We start from the raw sequence: 21,768 nt of genomic DNA, 5'->3' as shown, positions 1-21,768 counted from the left end.
ACCACAAACGACTCAGACTTGGTTCACTTCAACTTTATTGAGTTTTTTTTTTTCTTTTTTTTTCTTTTTTCTTGTTTGACCAGGGTTCAGACACTTCACAGTTTATGAGTCGGACCAGAACCAGAACCAGAACCAGGACCAGAACCAGGTCCAAGAGTCCTGATCCGGATCCACATCCCAACACAAAACCACGACAGCATCAACAACAACAAACAACAAACAACAAACATTTCAACACATGAAACAAAACAAAACAAAACAAAATAGACAAAATAAAGGTCAGTATCAAAAAAAAAAAAAAAACTACGACACCATCGTTACCCAGCAGCCCAGAGGAAGATGTCGGGACCGGGACCGGGACCGGGACCAGGACCAGAACCAGGTCAGGGACCAGCTGGTGGGGGGAGGGGAGAGGGGAGAGAGGGGGGGGGGCACTTAGCAGCTACAGAACCAGGACCAGAACCAGGACCAGGACCAGAACCAGAACCAGGACCAGAACCAGAACCAGGACCAGGACCAGGACCAGGACCAGGACCAGGACCAGGTCTTCCCCTCAGGAGCTGGAGGAGCAGTAACAGTCAGACGGGTCCAGAACCAGAACCAGCAGCAGGTCCACCGGTTCATTTACACACAGTTCAGTCAGTCGGGACCAGATCGGACCGGGACCAGGACCAGGACCGGGACCAGGACCAGAGATCAGCGGAGACTTTGTGGACCTTTCACAGAGCGGTTGGTCCTGGTTCAGGACTCAGAAAACCACTTTAAACTGGACCAGATCCCAGACGGGTTCATCTGATCTGGATCGAACTGATGGAACTGGACTCTGGTGAACCCGGGTCTCAGGTCTCAGGACCCAGTTCTGCCCCCCCCTCCCCCCCAATCAGACTCTGGTTCTGGATCTCTCTTACACACACACACACACACACACACTGGTTCAGTCTCACTTCCTGTGATTTTCAAATTAAAAGTTTCACCGATTAAAATTATTATTATTAGGATTAATTTTCCAAATAGAAAAAAAACAACAAAACTGGTCCGGTCCAGGATAACAGAGTCCAAACTGATCAATGAACTGATGAATTATTGATGACACACACACACACACACACACACACACACCCCCCCGACCCCCCAGCAAAGAGAATCCAGACCCAGACCACCAGCACCTGAAGAGCTGAACCCTGGTTCAACTTGGACCAAAAAACTACAAAAACCTCTAAACCTCCAACCGAGAGAGAGAGAGAGAGTAAGGGGGTGGGTGGGTGAGTGAATGAGTGGTTGTCATGGAAACGACATGATTGACAGGCTGGCCCCTCCCCCGCCGCATCGCGCCGCCGCCGCAACTCGCTCAAAGGCAACAAGGAAATGAGAGAAAAGAAGAAGAAAGAGAAGAAGATGATGATGATGAAGGCAGCAGCGGCGGCGGCGGCGGCGGCGGCGGCGGCGGCGGTGGCGGTGGCGGCGAAGGGGGAGAGGTGAAGGTGTGTTAGTGTTGGCGGTCCGGTTCCATCCGGTTCCATCCGGTTCCATCCGGTTCCGTCCGGTCGGGTCCGGTCACTTGAGGTCCAGCACCATGCTGGCCGGGTTCTCCAGGTATTCCCGCCACAGGTTGGAGAAGCGGCACATGGTGGCGCCGTCGATGATGCGGTGATCCGCCGACCAGCTGACCGCCATGATGTGAGCCGGGACCACCTGACCGCCGGCGCCGAACCGGGGCAGCACCTGAGAGCACACACACACACACACACACACACACACACACACACACACACACACACACACATAGAGCGTTGGAATTAGCATTCGGCCCCAAGTTTTCAAAACAAATGAAGATTTTTTTTCCCGCTATATACATTATAGTTCAACATTTTGGCAAATTGGCCCATTGCCATAATCCCTATAGTCATAGCAGTAGGTTCGTTACCTTTAGTTGTCGGTGCAAGCTATTTTTAGAACGGCGGAGCAGAGCCGTGAGCTGCTCAGAGCTACGCTACGGAGGCTCATTATGGGATTTCTTGGTTTCCCTCATCAAACTCATCAAATACACAATCCAACAACTCCACAACGCTCTGGTGGACAAGTTGTGAGCTGCACATTCACCACGCTATGAGATAATAACACAACGTTACCAGACAGAGTTGTTTTAGAGGGAAATTCATGCAAAACCGCTGATGCGTGTTGCCTTCAGGGACAGTTTTTCATCAACAGTCTCTGTATTTCCCTCTAAAACAACTCTGTGTGGTAACGTTGTGTTATTATCTCATAGCGTGGTGAATGTGCAGGTCACAACTTGTCCACCAGAGCGTTGTGGAGTTGTTGGATTGTGTATTTGATGAGTTTGATGAGCGAAACCAAAGAAATCCCATAATGAGCCTCCGTAGCGTAGCTCTGAGCAGCTCGCAGCTCTGCTCTGGATTATGGCAATGGGCCAATTTGACAAAATGTTGAACTATCCCTTTAAACTCTAATTACCTTTCTTTCTTTTTTTATTATATACCCTGCACACACACACAGGAAGGGGGCGGGGCTTGGCTTATCTAAGTACTTTGACCTCTGTGGTGTGTTCATGGGTCGTGGGAAAGTCTGGAACTCACCTGCATTTTCCCCAGCGCTCCGATGGCGACCTCAGGAGGGAGGATGACTGGTTTGGCGTACGTCCCTCCGATCTACAACACACACACAGAGGAAACAGGTTGTGGTTAGAGCGGGTCTAGAGTCCGTCTCCGTCCTCAGAGCGGCGGCGTCTGGACTCACTGATCCGATGTTGGACAGGGTGAACGTTCCCCCCGTCAGCTCCGACGTTCCCAGCTGCCCCACGGCGCCGAGCGTCTGCAGCCGGTTCAGCTCCTGGGCGATGTCGAACACGCTGAGCAGCTGCACGTTCTTCACGTTGGGCACCAGCAGACCCTGACTCGTGTCCATCGCCAGCCCGATGTTGTGAGACGCCTGAGGGCAAAGAGACACACCAAGGTGATTAGATATAAATGATGTGAAGTAACCGGGTCAGACTGATCCAGACCCAGTGATCTGATCGGATTCTGGGAAACCTGATCAATGACAACTGATTAATGATTATCTGACACATAACAGGTCTGATCTGCTGTTAAAGGGATATTCAGCTACAAATTCAGTTGGGACAGACTTTCAAACCAAGAACTTTTTTATCGGGGCCAGATGTTTTCAGTGACACAAACATACGAAATGTAGAGAAAAAGGGTTATTTTCTGCCTCTGCGCTGGTCTCACATTTGGGCTTATTCTGACCAAATGGTAGCTCCTATCAGAAAAAGACGCAGACCGTGGTCGTCGTAAGGATTTCCTGAACACTTTGGTATGATTTTGGTGTTTCTACAGTAAATATTTTGGAAACACTTGCAAGTTATAAACAGGGGTCCCTCCTGCTTCTCTTTGTATTAGAGTCAATGGGCGGCAGGAAGAGACCTGGCCGCAATGAGAGGCTCACAGTTTAAATTTTGTAAGTCTCTCTGCTTCGATGAACACATTGTTAGAGAGAGGACACGTTTGTGTACAAATGTGGAAAAAATCATGTGTGTAGAGTGTAATTTGTGGCTGAAAGCAGCGTGGAAAGAGAAAAATGATGTCACCCACGCTAGCCTGAACATTCTGCGCAATACACACCCATTATAATCACAACACTTCTCCAAATATGATCATGGTCATTAAACAGTGATTGATCAAAAACTATAATACCTATCGAAAAACGTGAATTAATACACCAATAAACGAGAGTTGTGTCTTGCAGAAGTCAGAGGACAGAGCCTCGCTGTCTTTGCCCCGTGGCCCTAACTAAAAGTGCCCAGTTTGATCGGATAAAACCTTGAAAACGGGTTATTGCAAAAACTAAAACCAGATCACGTGATCCAGTCTCTGTTTTAATCTGGATCAAACCCTCAGTTTGTGTTGATCAGAACTGTTTAGTCGGATCAGGAAACTTTGACCCGTCTTTGTGTGTGTGTGCACCAGCGCGCACGTGAGAGACGGGCCGCCACAGACTCGTTAATTAATAGGAAACACTGCTGGTTGGTAAGTTTCATTTTTACCGCACACCACTGGCATGCATGCTCGCTTCTCTCTCTCTCTGTGTGTGTGTGTTGTGTGTGAACACAGCGAAAGAGTGCTATGCGGAGATGAATTAACGGAACGATATTGCGTTCAATCAATTTGTGTCTTGGTCTTGATTCTGTGGCGCTGCGCCACACATTGTCTACATATGGGAAACAATAGGTGTGTGTGTTTGAGTAACATGAACGTCTGTGTTTCATTCTATAAACTACTGATAACAATTTCTCCCAAAAATTACAACTGGTCAAAATAACAAAAAAAGATGCAGTGTTTTCATACCTCAAATAATGCAAAGAAGTTGACCCTAACCCTTGATTTTTAAACAGACCACTAATGTTTTAATTTAGGAAGAGTTCAGATTAATATTGATGGAAATTTCAATTTTAATCCTGCAGCAGTGATTGTTTATTGATTTACTGATTATTTACTGATACATATATTATAGTTCTAAGATTTTCTATTAAAATAAAGCCAATAATGACATTTTCTGTGTTCTCTTTTTATTTGGAAAAGTACCAAAAAGTATCGAAAAGTATTGAAAAACATTTTGGTACCGATACCGGTACCAACATGTTGGTATCGTGACAACACTAGTTGTCAGATGAGGTCTGGCTGTTTAAACGACATTGAAGAAACAACAAACAGCAGAGAAAACAACACAAACATCCCATTTTCAAATAAATCCACTCTGAGTGTCTCCATGCTGCTGTTCTACCTCTTGTTTACACATTTAAAACACTCATTATCTGGATTTGGTCATCTAGAGAAGCTTGTATCTGCTCTGCACAACTGGGGTAAAGGTAAAGATGGATTACGTGATCCTGGATGGCAAAACAACGGATTGAAACAACTGGGTCTTAAAGAAAAAGTTTGAATCTACAATGTAGAAAGTGTCCAGTCCGGGTCGTACCTTGTAGGTGATGTTCTGACAGCTCTGGTCCAATGAGGAGTTCAGGATGGGGAAGTGCAGGAGTCCCAGAGAGGCAGCCTGAGCCAATGAGAGCACAGCATCAACGTCAGCATCAAACATCACGTGACCAATCAGCATCAAGGTCGCCCCCGCCAAGCCCCGCCCCCTCGCCCCTCCTCTCAGACCCGTACCTTGATGAAGAAGGGCATGAAGCTGAGTTTGACCCCCCGGCCCTCGGCGAGGGGCCGGAGCTCCGCCCGCAGCGCCACCAGGCGGCTCAGGTCGACCTCGTCACAGTAGCCGAAGTGAGGGATCATCAGAGCGGCCGTCATCGTCTTCACCATCGCTTTGTGGAAACCTGATCAATGACAGCTGATTACTGATTATCTGAGACATATCAGGTCTGATCTACTGTTAAAGGGATATTCAGCTAAAAATTCAGTTGGGACAGACTTTCAAACCAAGAACTTTTTTATCTGGGTCAGACGTTTTCAGTGACACAAACATACGAAATGTAGAGAAAAAGGGTGATTTTCTGCCTCTGTGCTGGTCTCACATTTGGGCTGATTCTGAGAAAACGGTAGCTACTATCAGAAGAAGAAGCAGACCGTGGTCGTCGTAAAGACTTCCTGAACACTTTGATATGACTTTGGTGTTTCTACAGTAAATATTTTAGAAACATTTGCAAGTTATAAACAGGGGTCCCCTCTGCTTCTCTCAGAAAATCTTTGTATTAGAGTCAATGGGCGGCAGGAAGAGACCTGGCCGCAATGAGAGGCTCACAGTTTAAATTCTGTAAGTCTCTCTGCTTTGATGAACACATTGTTAGAGAGAGGACAAGTTTGTCTACAACTGTGGAAAAGATTATGTGTGTAGAGTGTAAATTGTGCCCGTGAGCAGCGTGGAAAGAGAAAAATTCAGACAATTTCTGGCAACTTCTCCCACTCTGACACGAACATTCCACCCAATACACACCCATTATAATCTCAACACTTCTCCAAATAGGGTCATGGTCATTAAACAGTGACTGATCAAAAACTATAATACCTATCGAAACGTGGATTAATACACCAATAGACGAGACTTGTGTCTTGCAGAAGCCAGAGGACAGTGCCTCGATGTGTTTGCCCCGTGGCCCTAACTAAAAGCTCCCAGTTTTAGCAACAACTTGCTTCCCGTATGAATTTAAATCAGTAAAATTGTGGTCACCTAGATGCACCTCAAGGTCATGTAGCCCCCATAAATTTAACATAGTGTATATGGTTTTAAGTGTTGTGATTTTTGCATGTAGTAGCATATAAATGTCCACAAGGTGGCGTATTACGCTCACCAGTGGGTCCAGAAATCAGCGGTAGAAATGAGGAAGAAGGAGGAAGTGAACAAAAACAAGATGAATGCAAGTGTGAATGCAGCTTTTCGTGAGCAGCGTGGAGTGAATGTTGATATATCCGTTAAGTTTTATGTTTTTGCTGTCCGAGAAAAGGTTAAAGTTGTTCGGGACGACGTTGTGTTGCCAGAAGATTAAGGAGGATAACTAACTAGTGTGTTTTGATGACTATTCTCCGGTGAGTGTGTTGTGTTTTCAGTGTTAGCTTTAACTGTGTTAGCCTGAGCTAATTTCAATGACCGTGAATGATGAAAAAAAACAATCGGAGAAACGTGATGTGTTTGGAAAATGCATATCGCTGTTGATTTCAAGATGTAAAAGAAATACTGCTAACAGAAAAATAGCCTTTTAAGTTTTATTTTCTTGAAGGCATATGTATTCTGTTGTGACTGTGTGAAAAAAAAGTAAAGATGAAAAAGATATCAGAGAAAAACGAGCTGTTAGGTTTTACTAATGCTGCATAGTTTAAAGAATCAATATGGACTTTAACTAAGGTTAAACTGTGCACTATGCAGGTTGGTTTTTTTTATGGTTGACTTCTGAGAGGAGACAACGGCGACTCGCGGTGGGTTCAGCGGGTGTGAGCGGCAGCCAGGCCGCTACTACAGCTGCAAGTGGAGCCACTCCGTGGATCGAGAAACAACAGGACAGCTTCAACTGGATTCCAGATAAGAAACTTGACAAAACAACATAAAAAAGGGGGCCCCTACATAACTGAACTGAGACTGAACTAACCGAAAAGGAGACATTGAAACTTTTGACTTGACTAAACTGAACTTGAAAAGACTGCAACTGAACTGAAGGACTAATTTCCTTTTGTGAGGAAGATCCCACTTTACAGTGGAGGTGATTTCATTTAAGTTTATTATTTTCAGTACCCGGGTACAGTACTTTACATTGGCCAATTGAATCATTGTGTTTTCTTTCTTATTTGTGATATCTTACAGAGCTCTGAGGTAAACAGAGGTACATTTAATTTCACTTGAACTTGGTCTACTGTATTTGGTTTTATCATTTTGTCAAAGCATAACATAGAGGTGAATTAGACCTTATTGAGAGAAGTGTTTCTATTTTTCTATGGTGAATAAATGCACCCAGTTATTGTCTAAAATTTAACACTTGTGTTTTGCTTATTAATCCTCCCACTGAACTTAGGGCTTAGATATTGGTGTCATACTATTCCTCGGACTCACTACTCTTTCTATTAGTGTTACAGTCATAAAGAAGGAAAACAGTATTCACAGTCTACTGAAGGCTAAAGGTTCAGGTTTTTCTGCAATTCTTATACCACCATCTGGGTCTGTGTCAAACCTACGCCCTTTAAAGAACCAGTACTAACCGACTAAGTGATTGATTGATCAGCTCATGGTCAATAATCTCAGAGTCTCTAAAGTCTGCGCTGATGTAGGGGTGGGCGATATGGCGATATTAGATCATGAAGGATTAGAGTGTGTAGACGATCCGCCAAAGTGCAGAGATCGTAGGATCGTCTGGGGCACATTCTATAAATTGCAGTTCTATGCTGCAAAGCGCAAACAAAGGACATTTTCAAAGTTTGCTAAAAGAGATAACAACAGTTACTTTAGTTTGTATTTTTATTTGACCCTTTTCAATCAGCTATTTAGTGTTTTGATATACTTAAAATCCTGTTAAAATGACTGTGTTGAATAAAACAAACAGTAATGTCTTCATTGATATTTTACTTTCATGTTTATTAAAAGCTACCTTTTATGTTGCAAGAGTGTACTTTATCAGAGTGTGTGTGTTTTTGCACATGTTGGCAAAACTGCAACTATTTAGATTAAAATCTGTTCAGAAAGGTTCTTTGGCCTCAATTGTCTGTTTTTCTTTTTTCAATTTAAGATCGTGATGAAATCGAAATCGTGACTTCATTTTTTAAAAATCATGATATGATATTTTTGCCATATTGCCCACCCCTACGCTGATGTCACAGTTTCCCGTTGCTGACTGCTGAGATGACCTCTGACCTTTGAGGGGCTCGGTCACGTCCTTCCCGGTGAACACGGGTCTGGGGATGGCGGGCGGGGGCTTGATGGCGGCCGGAGCGCCGGCGGGCCGGGCGGCGGCGGCGGCGGCAGCAGCGGGAATCGCACCCGGACCCGGAGTGTGGATCTCCTGGAACGGAGTGGGAGGTAAGATGGCGCCGGTCTGCCGGGCCAGGAAGTTCAGGATGTCCTCCTTCAGGATGCGTCCGTCCCGTCCCGTCCCCACCACCTCGCTGAGCTTGATCTGAGGACACGCCGGTAAAAACACAGTTAACCCTTTAGCTGCTGACCACTAAAACACACACACTATTTTTCTCTCGCACTGTCTTTTCTGCTCTACATCTTTCACTTCTCTGCTCGAGCTCTGTCTGTTTTCCCTCCTTTCAAAATGAAATTGCAGACGTTACTGCTGTAACTTCTTGTTGTGCCACCGCCCGATCCTCCGTCACTCTCGTGAAGCCGGGACAAAGCCTCTGACTTGGACACAGTTTGTTTTTCCTCTCTTGATTTCTAATCGGCTCGGTTCAGATTTTGCCGGCAGGAAAATGTGAAATCTGGTGTTTATCTCGCGTGCTCTCTTTTTTCACACTCCCTCTTGCCCTCGATCCACATATAAATGACACCATCAAAATGAAACACAGCTGGCCACAGCTGGCCACAGCTGGCCATGGTAGTCCAGGTCAGTCCCATGTGTCAATCACGGGCTACAGAGGTTCAGCGAGACGCGTGGGCATGAGAATTAATATTATCATTGATGACGTATGACACGCATTGCCAGGAAAGATCCGATCTGTCTGTTTAGACTGCAGACGTATTGGCAAATATCCGGTTTGTATCTGATTTATTCCCACATATAACAGGGGCCTGAATCTGATCTGACAATATCCGATTCCATGCGCATTTTTCCCGTTTACACGTTCATGTTACAGATCCGATCTGAGCCACATGAGAGGAAAAAATCGGAATTAGGCCACTTGAACCATGCAGTGTAAAGACAGCCTGAGACATACATTGTTACAGTATCAATACTCTGCACATCCCAGCAGGTGAAGGGTTAAAACCAGTCTCAGTCCTAACGACCGGACCGGCGTGGACGTGGACGGACTCACGTTGTTCTCGATGGCGAGGCGTCTGACGGCCGGCGTGGCCTGAGTCTTGTGACCTTTGATCTCCTGGTGTGTGTGCTCCTCCCGCGCCATCGCCGGCGTCTCCACCACGTCCTCCTCCTGGATCACCTCTGAACACAGACGGACCGGTCAGAACCAGAACCACAACCAAAACCACAAACAGAACACAGATAGCGGTTTCACACTGGTTCCCGAACGCAACTTTGAACCGGCCGGCGCGTTCAGACTGGAAAAATAATTGGTTCGGAACCTGAAAAGTCGGTTCGCAGCGGAACCAAAAAATAGTTGGTTTTTCCTTGCGAACCGTGACATCATCAGTGGGCAAGTCACTTAAGACGAGCAGGAAAGCAGCAGGAAACCGTAACCATGTTATATACAGTATAGCTTAGTAAAATAAAACTTAATGCAGACTGATCGGTTCATTGTAAAACATTTATTTATTGATGTAAATGTGGTGATTTCTGTAACTTACGTACAGACAGAGCCCAGAGGCAGCACTGCTCTGTCCACACGGGAAGCTTCACTTTTCATTCAAACAAATAATGCTACTGCCACAATTGTTAGATTTCATCAATGAGACCGACATTTATCTCCTAAAAATAACCACAATGAACACAGCAAATTCACCCACATAAACGGAGAAATCGTTTACCAGTTTTGCCTCTTTATATGGACAGAGATATTTCTGTTGTGTGGACAGAGTTTTTTTTTTTAAACGAAGACGAAAATATCCGCTTAAAAAAATATCCATATACGTGTAGTCCAGGCCTGAGACTCCAGAACCGAACCAGAGCCAGAACCAGAACCGTGCCAGTGTGAATCCGCTAAGAGAAACATAAACCTGGACTCGGTCTCACCTGAGCTGGACTCGGTCTCGATGTCGACCAGCGGTTTCCCCACCAGCGCCGTGGCGTCCACGTCGTAGTAGAGCCTCTTGATGACGCCGTCGTAGCGGCTGGTGATGGTGACGGACGCCTTGTCGCTCTGGACCTCACAGATGCTGTCGAACTGGGACACCTTGTCCCCCTCCTTCACGTACCTGAGGGACAGGACAGACACACCGGGCTCAGCTGGACCAGGACCTGAACTGGTCTCAGGACCAGGACCTGAACTGGTCTCAGGACCAGGACCTGAACTGGTCTCAGCTGGACCAGGACCTGAACTGGTCTGAGAGGGTCTGTGGTGAATTCACTGGTCTCAGTGTTTGTGTTTATGTTCTGTAGTTCTGGTTCTGAGTTCCTACCAGTCTTCATTTTTACAAGAATATTTATTTTCATTTTAGTCTGAGTCACTCACCAAAGACTGGATTTAGTTAAAGGTACAATATGTAAGAAATCTAAAGCAACTGGCTGTAAAATCCTCCTAATATGTCACAGAGACTCAGGAATAATGTTCATGTAACATGATGAACTCACCAACAACAATCCTACAGCCAAGATATTCGCATTAAAAAATTGTTTATGTTTTGAATTTCTATGGTTGGCATGTGTCGCCACCCAGCGCTTTCTCCCTGTCACAGCGTCCGTGGCGTTTCAGACTCCGGGTTGCCAGTTAGCTTCCACTGAGCTGCAAATACGGCTGGGAGATAAAACGAGATCGTGAAAAAAAAAAATATTTCCTTGATATCACACGGTAGAAATAAGCGGTTTGTCTCTCTGTCGTTTAACAGGCTACACAGCATGGAGCCTAGTTAGTTTGAGCTGCTGCTAACGCTAAAGGGAAGAATTACAAAGTGAAAGTTAGAAAAGAGGGAGGAAATGTGGTGAAATGGAGCCGATGGTAAATGAAGTGATTGTGAACGTGTGGAGCCAGCGGTTCATGAGATGAGTTTGGCCCGGTCAGGTCGCCTGTCTCAGGTCATGTTTTATGATCCAACATAGCCTGTATATAAAAGATCCGACGTCAGAAAGTGGAGGAGAAACGGAGCGGCTCGTGTCGTTTATTCTGCGGTAAGACGTCTCATATGTTGGCTCATCTACGGCGTGAATAACACGCGCTAAGGCTCCTGTAGATACATTGAGGATGGTTGTAATCCAGAATGTCCGGCCGCTCAGCCTCAGCTTTTTCATCACGTTTTTACTCATTACTTCATAATGAACAGAGATTTTGTTTTAGTTTTTGTTTGTCAGTGCTTCTTAAATTTATGTTCTCATTACCAATTAGTCACGGAATAAAGTCATCATTTCACACAGCGCCACCAGCAAGAGTGTTTTATTAAAGAGAGAGAGAGAGAGAAAAGAGGAAGCCTGTATCCTATTCTCAGCGTGAATCCGGCCCAGACTGACGCGTCTGGTCGGGAACTGCAGTTGAGAATTTATTATTAAGCTTATAAGTTGTTTATATTCAGTTTTTTAGGAGGTGACAGAGAAGTCAACAGGACAGGCGGCGTATTAACCTGCTGAAACAACAGGTGACGCCGCATGAGGAGGCGGACCCATCAGTTATTAGATCTTCTCAGTTGCATGTACATTGAGACAAGGACAGAAGTCCGACTTGACGCCAAAATCGAATTTTGAGCCTAGCTCGATTAAGCTCTGCATGTAAACGTACTGAACGAAAGGTTTTCGTTAAAGTTTTAGTTGGTACCTACCACTCCTTCACCGTCACCTCCATGATCCCCTCCCCGATGTCCGACAGCTTGAACTGGACGATGGGTCCTCGACTCACTGCAGGAGAAACACAGCGACGTCATCATCATCATCATCATCATCATCATCATCAGGGATGCTCCGATCAATCGGCCGATATCTGGAGCCTGAACAGGTCGATTGTTGATCGTCGCGCTCTCAAAGCGCAGATCAGGAAACACACAGCGTTCAACCACCGAGCGGGAGCAGCTTCACCTGCCTGAACCCCAAACACTACGTAGCGGACGGCCACTTGCTTAGTGGCAGGTAGTGTTGTCACGATACCAACATTTTGGTACCGGTATCGGTACCAACATGTTTTTCGATACTTTTCGGTACTTTTCCAAATAAAAAGAGAACACAAAAAATGTCATTATTGGCTTTATTTTAATAGAAAATCTTAGAACTATAACCTATGCATCAGTAATCAGTAAATCAGTAAACAGTCACTGCTGCTGCAGGATTAAATTTCCATCTATATTAATCTGAACTCTTCCTAAATTAAAACATTAGTGGTCTGTTTAAAAATGAATATCAACTTGTTTTCTTTGTATTATTTGAGGTCTGAAAACACTGCATCTTTTTTTGTTATTTTGACCAGTTGTCATTTTTGGGAGAAATTGTTATCAGTAGTTTATAGAATGAAACACAAACGTTCATGTTACTCAAACACACACCTATTGTTTCCCATATGTAGACCAAATTGACTCTGAAATTGAAGCGCAGTATGGTACCGTTTTAAATGCGTCAGTACCCCGGTACCACTCTAGTACCGGTATACCGAACAACCCTAGTGGCAGGATAGTAACCACACATCGGTTTTTACATCCTGCCGAGTTTCTGAGCGACACACAAAAACAAGAGGGATCTGCAATTTGATACTTTTAAAGAAATAAGACAAATTTTGTCTGCGGCGGCTTCCGTAGCGCAAATGGATGCATCACGTGCAACGCGTGAACACAAGAGCGCGCCCCAGGCAAATTCAATCCAGGACTGTTTAGGCTGTAAAAATGTCCTGAATTACATAGTTTAGTGTAAACTCTGGACTATCTCCCTTCAGGATATTTGGATTGCGGCGAACAAGCAGTAAGGAGGAATATAAAATGGTTTTTGTGTAGTTTTATGGACATTTCTGTGTCGGGCCCTATTAATCTAATACACTGAATTTAATTTTCTGGTGAACTATTCCTTTAAAATCTTGATTGTATTTATTTATTTCAGTATAAATGGTTTTATTTCTTCAAGTGATGCACAAGATCATAAATACAGGACATGGAGGGTTATTATTCTCTCATCCAGTTAGCGGTCGGTGTCGGTGTGGGCAGGTTTATGATCGGTATCGGCTGGAGGGAAGCATCCCATAATCATCATCATCACTGCCTGACGACTCAGTCAGAACCAGGGCCCGACAGAAACACAGATTTTAATCTTCCGAGTCATAAAAACCTGCTGGTCTGGATTCTCTGAGTCCATCAGCAGAAACCAGGAGGATACTCGACACCGGACGACTTCCTCAATTCCTGAAAACCTGAATCTGGACGAACCAGATCTGTCAAACGTGTTAAAGGGACAACGAGGAGTTTCTATTTGGATATAAAAAAGTCTCACGTTAATGTGGATGAATCTACGTTTCCACTTGTTAATGGTCCATTTTCAATAAATATATCGTTTTGTCTCTATCGTTATTTTGTTATTATTAGTGGTGGTGAAAACACTTCGCTTTTCCAAAACTCCTCGTTGTCCCTTTAAAATAATAAAATAGAAAACCCTGAGAATGAACTAAAAAAGGTTTTAGTTTGAAGACCACCAGGGTCCAGGTCTGGTTCTGGTTCTGGTTCTGGTTCTGGTTCTGGACTCACCCGCGGTGGAGTGCAGCGTCCTCCTGCTGAACATCTGGAGGCTCCGGTCACATGTGGAGACAAGCGGCGGAGCGGTCCGGACCGGTCTGAAGCTCTGCAGCCGGAAACACCGGCGGCGGTACTGCTGAGTCAGCTGACCGGGAGAGAACACACACACACACACACACACACACACGGTCAGACACCTGAACACCTGGACTCTTTGTAGCCTGAGATTAAAGGGATAGCTATGAAATAATAATGTATAATTATGTAACATTACGACACATGAAGCAAATACTCTGAACTACTTTCTCTTCTGAAATCCCTCCGCCCAGCAGCCGTGTCTGGAATGTAGTTCCGGCTGCATTTCCCTCTAATGCTAAATAAAGCTGCTCAGAGCTCATGGGATTTCTTGGTTTCCCTCATCAAACTCATCAAATACACAATCCAACAACTCCACAACGCTCTGGTGGACAAGTTGTGACCTGCACATTCACCACGCTATGAGATAATAACACAACGTTACCACACAGAGTTGTTTTAGAGGGAAATACAGAGACTGTTGATGAAAAACTGTCCCTGAAGGCAACACGCATCAGCGGTTTTGCATGAATTTCCCTCTAAAACAACTCTGTGTGGTAACGTTGTGTTATTATCTCATAGCGTGGTGAATGTGCAGCTCACAACTTGTCCTCCAGAGCGTTGTGTTGTGGAGTTGTTGGATTGTGTATTTATTTGATGAGTTTGACTGTGTTCACTGAGCAGCTCAGCTCACGTCTCTGCCCCGCCGATCTCAAAACAACATGCACCGAATAATTAAAGGTGATGAACCTACTGCTATGACTATAGAGGGTTATGGTGATAAGAAAATCTGCCAAAATGTTGAACTATCCCTTTAAATAACGCAACTTTAACGGATAGACAGTAAGAATTAAACAACAACAACAACAACAACAACACTACAGACAAAAAAAAGAGACTTCAAGTGACGTCAGAATCTCAGCTGCTTCACTTTCTCTTCACGCTGTTCCAGGTGCGACGCTGTGACGTCACGCGGACGCAGGTGCGCGTGCATGAAGTGAACTCGGTTTGTTTTTTTTAATTTAATGCATCTTTCAGTCAATAATTTGTTTTACTCATAAGTCGACTCCTATCCGGCCCCTGGTCCGTACCTGGTCAGGGAGGTGGTCCAGCTCCCGGTTCATGGCCAGCTCCAGTCTCTCCAGACTCTCACAGCCGCTCAGCTCCTCGGGAACCACCTGCACTCGGTTGTAGCTCAGCATCAGCTCTCGGAGCCGCGTCAACATCCCTGAGACCAGAACCAGAACCAGGAGGACACATGGTGAGACCGGCTACAGGGTCGGTCTTTGACCTGTCGTTGGTACTACTGACCGATCTGTTTGGGGATTTCAGAGACGCCGTTGCGGGACAGATCGAGCACCAGGAGGTTCTGGAAGCTGGAGATGAAGTGAGGGATCTTCTGCAGTCCGGTCCGGTGGAGCTGCCACTCCTGGACCTGGTTGAGCTGGACCAGACAGCCCGGCAGGACCTGCAGAGACAAACACTCACATCAGACCAAGGCCGTAATTTATGATATAAAAAAAAACAAAATTACTGGATTAATCAAACAATAATCGATTAATTATCAACTATTTTGATAATCTAATAATCAGTTTGAGTAGTTTCTTAAGAAAAAAAGTCCAAATTCTCTGATTGCAGCTTCTTCAATGTGAATATTTCTGGTTTCTTTGTTCCTTTATGACAATAAACTGAGTCTCTCTTTGGTTTGTGGACAAAACAAGACATGTGAGGACGTCGTCTGGTGGTTTGAGAAACACTGATTGATATTTTTCAACATTTTTTAAAACATTTTATTGACCAAACAACTAATCGATTAATCGTTTACATAATCAACAGATTAATTGATAATGAAAATAATTGTTAGCTGCAGCCCTATACCAAGAAGTAACTGAGTTAGTAACTGAATTACTACATACTGTAATAAAAGTAACAACTGCGTTGCTTTTTTTAATATAAAATGCTGAAATATGTCAAATTACTTGAACTCATCCCAGTAACCTCCCTCCCAACTCTGGAGTTGGTTCGTTCCAGATACATGTTTTTTTTTTCTACTAGTCGGTTAATGGACTGAAAAAAAATGATGGTACTTCTTGAGTCAAGTAACGGTGCATTTTATTGTCAGTAACAGTAACGGCGTTATAGCGGGGGAAAGGTAACTTTTTTGATTACCTGTCACTGAAAAAGTAGTGTCGTTAGTTACACCGTTATTTTATGATGTGGTATTCCCTGGTCATGATTGGTCTAGCCCAGCGGTACTCAATAGGCGGCCCGCGGGCCGCATCCGGCCCGCCGAACCTTCCAATCAGACCCGCGACTGAGTTCTACTAGTTTACATATTACTGTATACTGTATTTCTCGGGCTCCGTGCGCCTGTAAGTCAAAGCGCTGGGACATGGAAACACGTGCGGAGCGTTTGTGTGTGCCTGTGAGGCGCTGCACTGGGATACAGAAACGCCGACGAACCCAAATCACCATGCGCGAGTGTTTGGGGAGCGGGCTGGACTGCAGGGTTTTCCCTGCCTGTCTGCAGAGACCGTGGGTGATTTTGACCGCTGTCTTGGTTCAACTGTGTGTGCATCATGCATGGGGGGCCGTTCAGATGAAGCGTGAAGCCGCACGCATTTGATGAGACGCAATTGTTTTTCCGTGCACACCTGCGGCGCACAGCTGCACGACCTGCTTCTCCCCCGGTGTTGTGTCCCGGTTCCATCGGTCTGTGTCTCCTACTGTTTCCCACTGAGCTCTGCCTCGTTTGAAAGGTGAAGGAAGCCCATGTGTGGAAAGACGTCGCCTTCGAGATGTAGAATGTGTGTTATAGAAGAGAAACACACATTTCAGGACCAATGACTTGTATCCTCAGAACAGAGTCAGACGTCCTGTGATGGCCAGGTCATATTTAAGTTGAAAATCACAGGGCATGTCTGAGGATACAAGTCAGCAGTGTAAAGCTCCAGCATGATATGTAAATGATGATATGACAATGTCAAGATTTTTCATTTTATATCATACAAAACACCATGAAGTGTATAAATAAAAATTATGTGCTTACAAGTAAAATAAAAATAAATTATTAGACGAAAAAGGTGAATTTAATTTCAATCTAGGCCTATTTGAATGTGCGGCCCCCAAGGTGTCTGTTAAGAAAATTTCTGGCCCTTCGACAAATGTATTTGAGTACCCCTGGTCATACGGAAATGACAAAATAAAGAGGCAAATAAGCCTTGTCGTTTTATCAAAGTTAATGATTTTGCACTTTTCCACGCATACGCTGACCTTTTTGCTTTAAAAAATCCCTATACAGACCGATATCTTAACCCCCCCCAAATGTTTAACCCAAAGCTAGGCCCCTGCATCAGACCGAAGACTGGACCAGGACAATAATCTGATACCTTCCACTCCTCCTGCTCGATGCGGAGCACCAGCCGTCCGTCCTCGGTCTGCAGCTTCTGTCTGAGTCGAGCCAGAAGGGCCCGGTCCTCCCAGACCCCCAGGCTGAGTCTGGAGCGCCGCTCGGTGCCGCTCCTCCTCCTCTGCTGCTCCTCCTCGTCCTGCTCCTCCCTCCTCCTCTTGATCCGGGTCTCCCACAGAGCTCTGACCGAGCTGATGGAGCCGCACACCGCCACGCCCCCCACCATGGTCACCACGACGACGACGACGTCACAGCGCCGCACGGGGGGACAGGCGAGATGACCTCTGACCTCTGAGCTGCAGCCTCGCTCTCCTCCTGATCATCCTGTAGGAACAAATACAAAACATTTCATTTCTTTCATTTAATTTCTATTTTACTAAATAAATTGTTTGTTTTTTTTAATTATTCATTTAATTGAGGCCTGTATTGAGGCCGCATTTTGTAATAATGTAATTAATTTCACCTCATGATGTAATATTTTGTAAAATCTGCCACATTTTGTAATAAAATTCTTAAACGCAATATGTAATAAACTTTGCCGCATTTTGTTATAAGTTGTTACATTTTGTACAAAATTATTACATTTTCTATATAAAAAAAAGTGCAACACTTGTATTTTGTAATAATGCAATATGTAACAACTTATTACAAAATGTGGCAAAGTTTATTATATATTGCGTTCAAGAATTTCATTACAAAATGTGGCAGATTATTACATCATGAGGTGAATTTTTTTTTTGCATTATTACATTAATGAATATATCTATTTCTTTTATCCTTTTTAAAGTTATTAGGGAGAGATGCACATAAATTTCGTTGTGCTTCGTTGCTCGATGACAATAAAGGAAAATTTAAATTTACAATATAAGAGAAAATCATCGTTCTGGTGAAATTACAAGTGATTTATTTGATTTTTCCATTTATCTTCACGTTGTCAGTTACACATAGAATTAAAAAAAAAGTACATTTAGTTTACAGTGTAGTATCTTAAAAGTATTGTTAGTTGTATTTTCATTAGTGCTGTAGTATTACAGTGCAGTAATATAACAATGTAGTGTTATTGTTGTGTAGTAGCCTATCACAGTAATGGACTGTTGTGTTACAGTGTTGTGGTACTGTAGTCTAACAGTGTTGTAGAACTACAGTATAATTACAGTAGTATTATCATAGCACCACTGTGTTATTGTAGTATTCAAAGTATTACGGTGTTGTATTATCAGAGTACAGCTGTACAGTGTTGTAGTAGTATCACACAGTACCACAGTGTTAGTGTTGTAGTCGGTGAACACTGGTGTCATGTTGTAGTTAGTTTGTTCTGTATAGTTCTATAGTTGTATAGTATTGCAGTACTGTGGTACTCCAGTATAACAGTGAGGTAGTATTATTACAGTGTAGCAGTATTGTATTGCAGTATTATTGTAGTAGTACTGTAGTACTACACAGTCTCAGTGTAGCAGCTCTCACCTTGTCTCAGCGCAGCGGCAACAGTCGTCGTCCATGCTGCTGAGAAATTTGACCTCAGATCAGATCAGCTGCTGGTTAATTTTAGTCAGAGTCTCCAGGTCACGTGACCGACAGATACCCCCACCTCTTACCCCCCCTCTTACCCTCTTACCCCCCCTCCTACCCTCTTACCCTCTTACCCCCCCCTCTTACCCTCTTACCCCCCCCTCCACTCAGAGTCACATGACTGGGCCGGTCCTGGGTCCTGGGAGAGGAGTCGGGGTCTCTCAGCCAATCAGAGCGGAGGACCTCCCACCTCCTCTCTGACCTCTGGAGTTGTGTGTGTCCTCCTGCACGTTGGGACGTTGTCATGGTGACGGCAGCATCTGGTCCACACACAGCAGCCCTACAGAAGAAGGATGGGATGTAGGAGCTCAGTGCATCATGGGAGTTTGGTGAAAGAAGCTAAAATGAGTCGTAGCAACAAGTAATAAATATTTGTCACATGAAGTAAAGACATTGGCCTTTGGTCAGCCCTAGATATTATGGTATTAAACTACATCTTTTTATTTAACTAGGCTAGTTAAATCACAGTAGCATACTGATGTGTTGAACTTACAGGCTTGTTACTAAGTATGTATTAATTATCATGATAAATAAAACTCAACCTCACACAGCTCCATGTTGTCTCTGTGTGGTGTTCAGGGACAGTCAGGACAGTCTGAGGACAGAGTTTATATTAATGCACCGTGACACAGTGGCAGGTCTCTGTACGTCTTCACCACAGATCACAGATCAGCTGTTCAGCTGGAGGAGGAAAACTCAGCTGTTCTCGGTTCCACCGCGACGTGCGCCTGGCGTTTGTTTTGTTTTTTTCTCCATATTTAGCTCCGGTAGCGACCCAGGTAAAATACGGGAGGACACCGTGCAGCTTCTTCATTAAATCCAAACAGTCCGACACAGCAACGCACTGCTCCTCTTTGACTCTAAAGTCTCAGCAACTGGACTTATACTGAGTCTCCAGACCAGTTGGACCAGTCCCAGCCTGGTCAGATGCGTAGAACTGATGAAGCCTCTTGGATGAAGGTGAAACGTCTTCAGACAAATAACTAAGTCCAGTTGCTTTCGATTTAACCTCCTTTGAAAAAATAAAAATAAAAATGTTGTAGTGAAAATGATTTTTTTTTTTTACACGAGTCAAAACGAGCGTCAAATCGCGTATCTCGCGTATCTCGCGTTAGGTCGCGCGTCAAAGCTCGCGCGAAAAAAAAGCGTTCCTCGTGTTTGGTGGGAAGCCCCTTGTGGGTCTTCCCACCAAACACGATGAAATAGACGAAGACGCGATGGTCCCGTCGCCATAAAAGAATCGCGTGTATTGCGTCGCAAAAAAAAAAGTCGCGTATACCGCGTCTCGCGCCTAATCGCGTCTCGCGCCTAATCGCGTCTTTGCGTCACGGCCTTTTACACCGCGGACGTAACGAATAAACGGTGACGGTGTGAACGGACAACATAGAACAGGACCAGACGTGGCGTTGTTTCCTCTTTTCACCGACAGCTCCACTCTCCCTTACTTACACTAACTACTGTTATTGTTGAGGCCAGAGAATTGTGGGATTTGTAGTTTTTGACCAATCGCAGGTTGTGATCTTTCTGTTTTTGTGATTTTCCCGGTTCACACATGTATTTTTTTTTAGGGGCAAATGCGAGTGAAATGCTCGCCCATGGTGGGCATAAGAACATTTAAGACCTGTCTAAAATTATTTAAGACTTGAACACAATAATTCAACAAATTTAAGACATTTTAAGGCCTAAAATTTAGATTTTCAAATTTTTGACTTTTTAAGACCCCGCGGATACCCTGTAACTATTACCCCTGGCAAAAAATGTATTTAATGAAATTTAATTTAATTTTAATGAAAAACATCTGATACAGGATATAAATCCTTTACATCAGACTCAAATAAATAACAACATACAAAAATTAAACACAAATATACCAACTACATACATAATCACTAAAATACATATAACAGAATAATCCCCAAAAATCTCAATAAAACTACAAAACAAAAACAAGAAAGAGAAAGAGAATTGTATTGTTCTGTATATAATTATATATATATACCGTATATATATATAAAGCAATTAAAAAAATGTTTTTTTCATTGAAAGAGATTACTGTTTCATTTATACTTTGTTGGATTGGTTTTTTGTTTCTTCAGTGTTTTTTAAACAGCCAGAAATGATCTCATCTGGTCTGGCTGTTTAAATAGATTTTAAAAATGCAAATATACAGTACATCAGTCAAATACATTGGGAACATTTCCCCATGTGTTTCAAATTTAAACTTCAAATCTCATTAAATTTGCTAATAGTTGGGGAAAAGTTCTTTAATTGTGAAATAATCAAAACTTTATATATTCTACATTATAAATGTTGTTTATTTGACCAGATAACATTTAATTTAAATCCCATTTTGTTCCTGAATCCACCAAACTGCTGGGATCAGAATAATCCTGATGTTCTGGATCAACGTTTTCCTGATCCGACTAAAAAGCTCTGAACGACACAAACTGATGAAGGTTTGATCCATTTTCAAGATTTGATCTGATCAATGATCCAAAATCCGATCAGTTTTTAACCCTTTGTAACAACTGGGTCCAGGACCAGAAAGTGACTTCTCCCACGTTATCTGAGAAACCTGAACTCACCACAAACGACTCAGACTTGGTTCACTTCAACTTTATTGAGTTTTTTTTTTTTTCTTTTTTTTTCTTTTTTCTCGTTTGACCAGGGTTCAGACACTTCACAGTTTATGAGTCGGACCAGAACCAGAACCAGGACCAGGAACCAGG

The 21,768-nt window shown here is 43.9% G+C and overlaps 1 protein-coding gene across 1 annotated transcript; it reads right to left on the bottom strand.

Annotated features, from left to right (window-relative positions):
• Nucleotides 1–1,530: 1,530 nt before the first annotated feature.
• LOC146960866 (lipoamide acyltransferase component of branched-chain alpha-keto acid dehydrogenase complex, mitochondrial-like) lies at nucleotides 1,531–15,525 on the bottom strand. Its single transcript, XM_085771989.1, has 12 exons — nucleotides 15,373–15,525; nucleotides 15,153–15,289; nucleotides 13,999–14,131; nucleotides 12,103–12,178; nucleotides 10,370–10,551; nucleotides 9,495–9,622; nucleotides 8,368–8,629; nucleotides 5,184–5,350; nucleotides 4,993–5,070; nucleotides 2,755–2,946; nucleotides 2,595–2,666; nucleotides 1,531–1,722 (listed from the first exon to the last, which is right to left on the bottom strand). Exons 2-12 carry the CDS (start codon nucleotides 15,285–15,287, stop codon nucleotides 1,555–1,557), a joined length of 1,593 nt encoding a protein of 530 aa, XP_085628115.1. The 5' UTR covers nucleotides 15,288–15,289; nucleotides 15,373–15,525; the 3' UTR covers nucleotides 1,531–1,554.
• Between the last annotated feature and the right edge of the window lie 6,243 nt (nucleotides 15,526–21,768).

Source organism: Trachurus japonicus, unplaced genomic scaffold (genome assembly GCF_045865225.1).
Source record: "Trachurus japonicus isolate A0001 unplaced genomic scaffold, Traja_1.0 AP029893.1".
In the NCBI taxonomy this organism is placed as follows: domain Eukaryota; kingdom Metazoa; phylum Chordata; class Actinopteri; order Carangiformes; family Carangidae; genus Trachurus; species Trachurus japonicus.
The sequence above is the reverse complement of the archived record's forward strand: the minus strand, read 5'-3'. Positions and strand labels throughout refer to the sequence as shown.

What these genes read in the sequence shown, in the direction of transcription:
- LOC146960866 (XM_085771989.1), bottom strand. Translation starts at nt 15,287, where the DNA reads ATGTTGACGCGGCTCCGAGAGCTGATGCTGAGCTACAACCGAGTGCAG. An exon ending in CGTGACCGAGCCCCTCAAAG is followed by an intron (nt 5,351 to 8,367) that starts GTCAGAGGTCAT and finishes GTCATTGATCAG; the next exon opens with GTTTCCACAAAGCGATGGTG. An exon ending in GTCAGAACATCACCTACAAG is followed by an intron (nt 2,947 to 4,992) that starts GTACGACCCGGA and finishes CTTTGCCCTCAG; the next exon opens with GCGTCTCACAACATCGGGCT.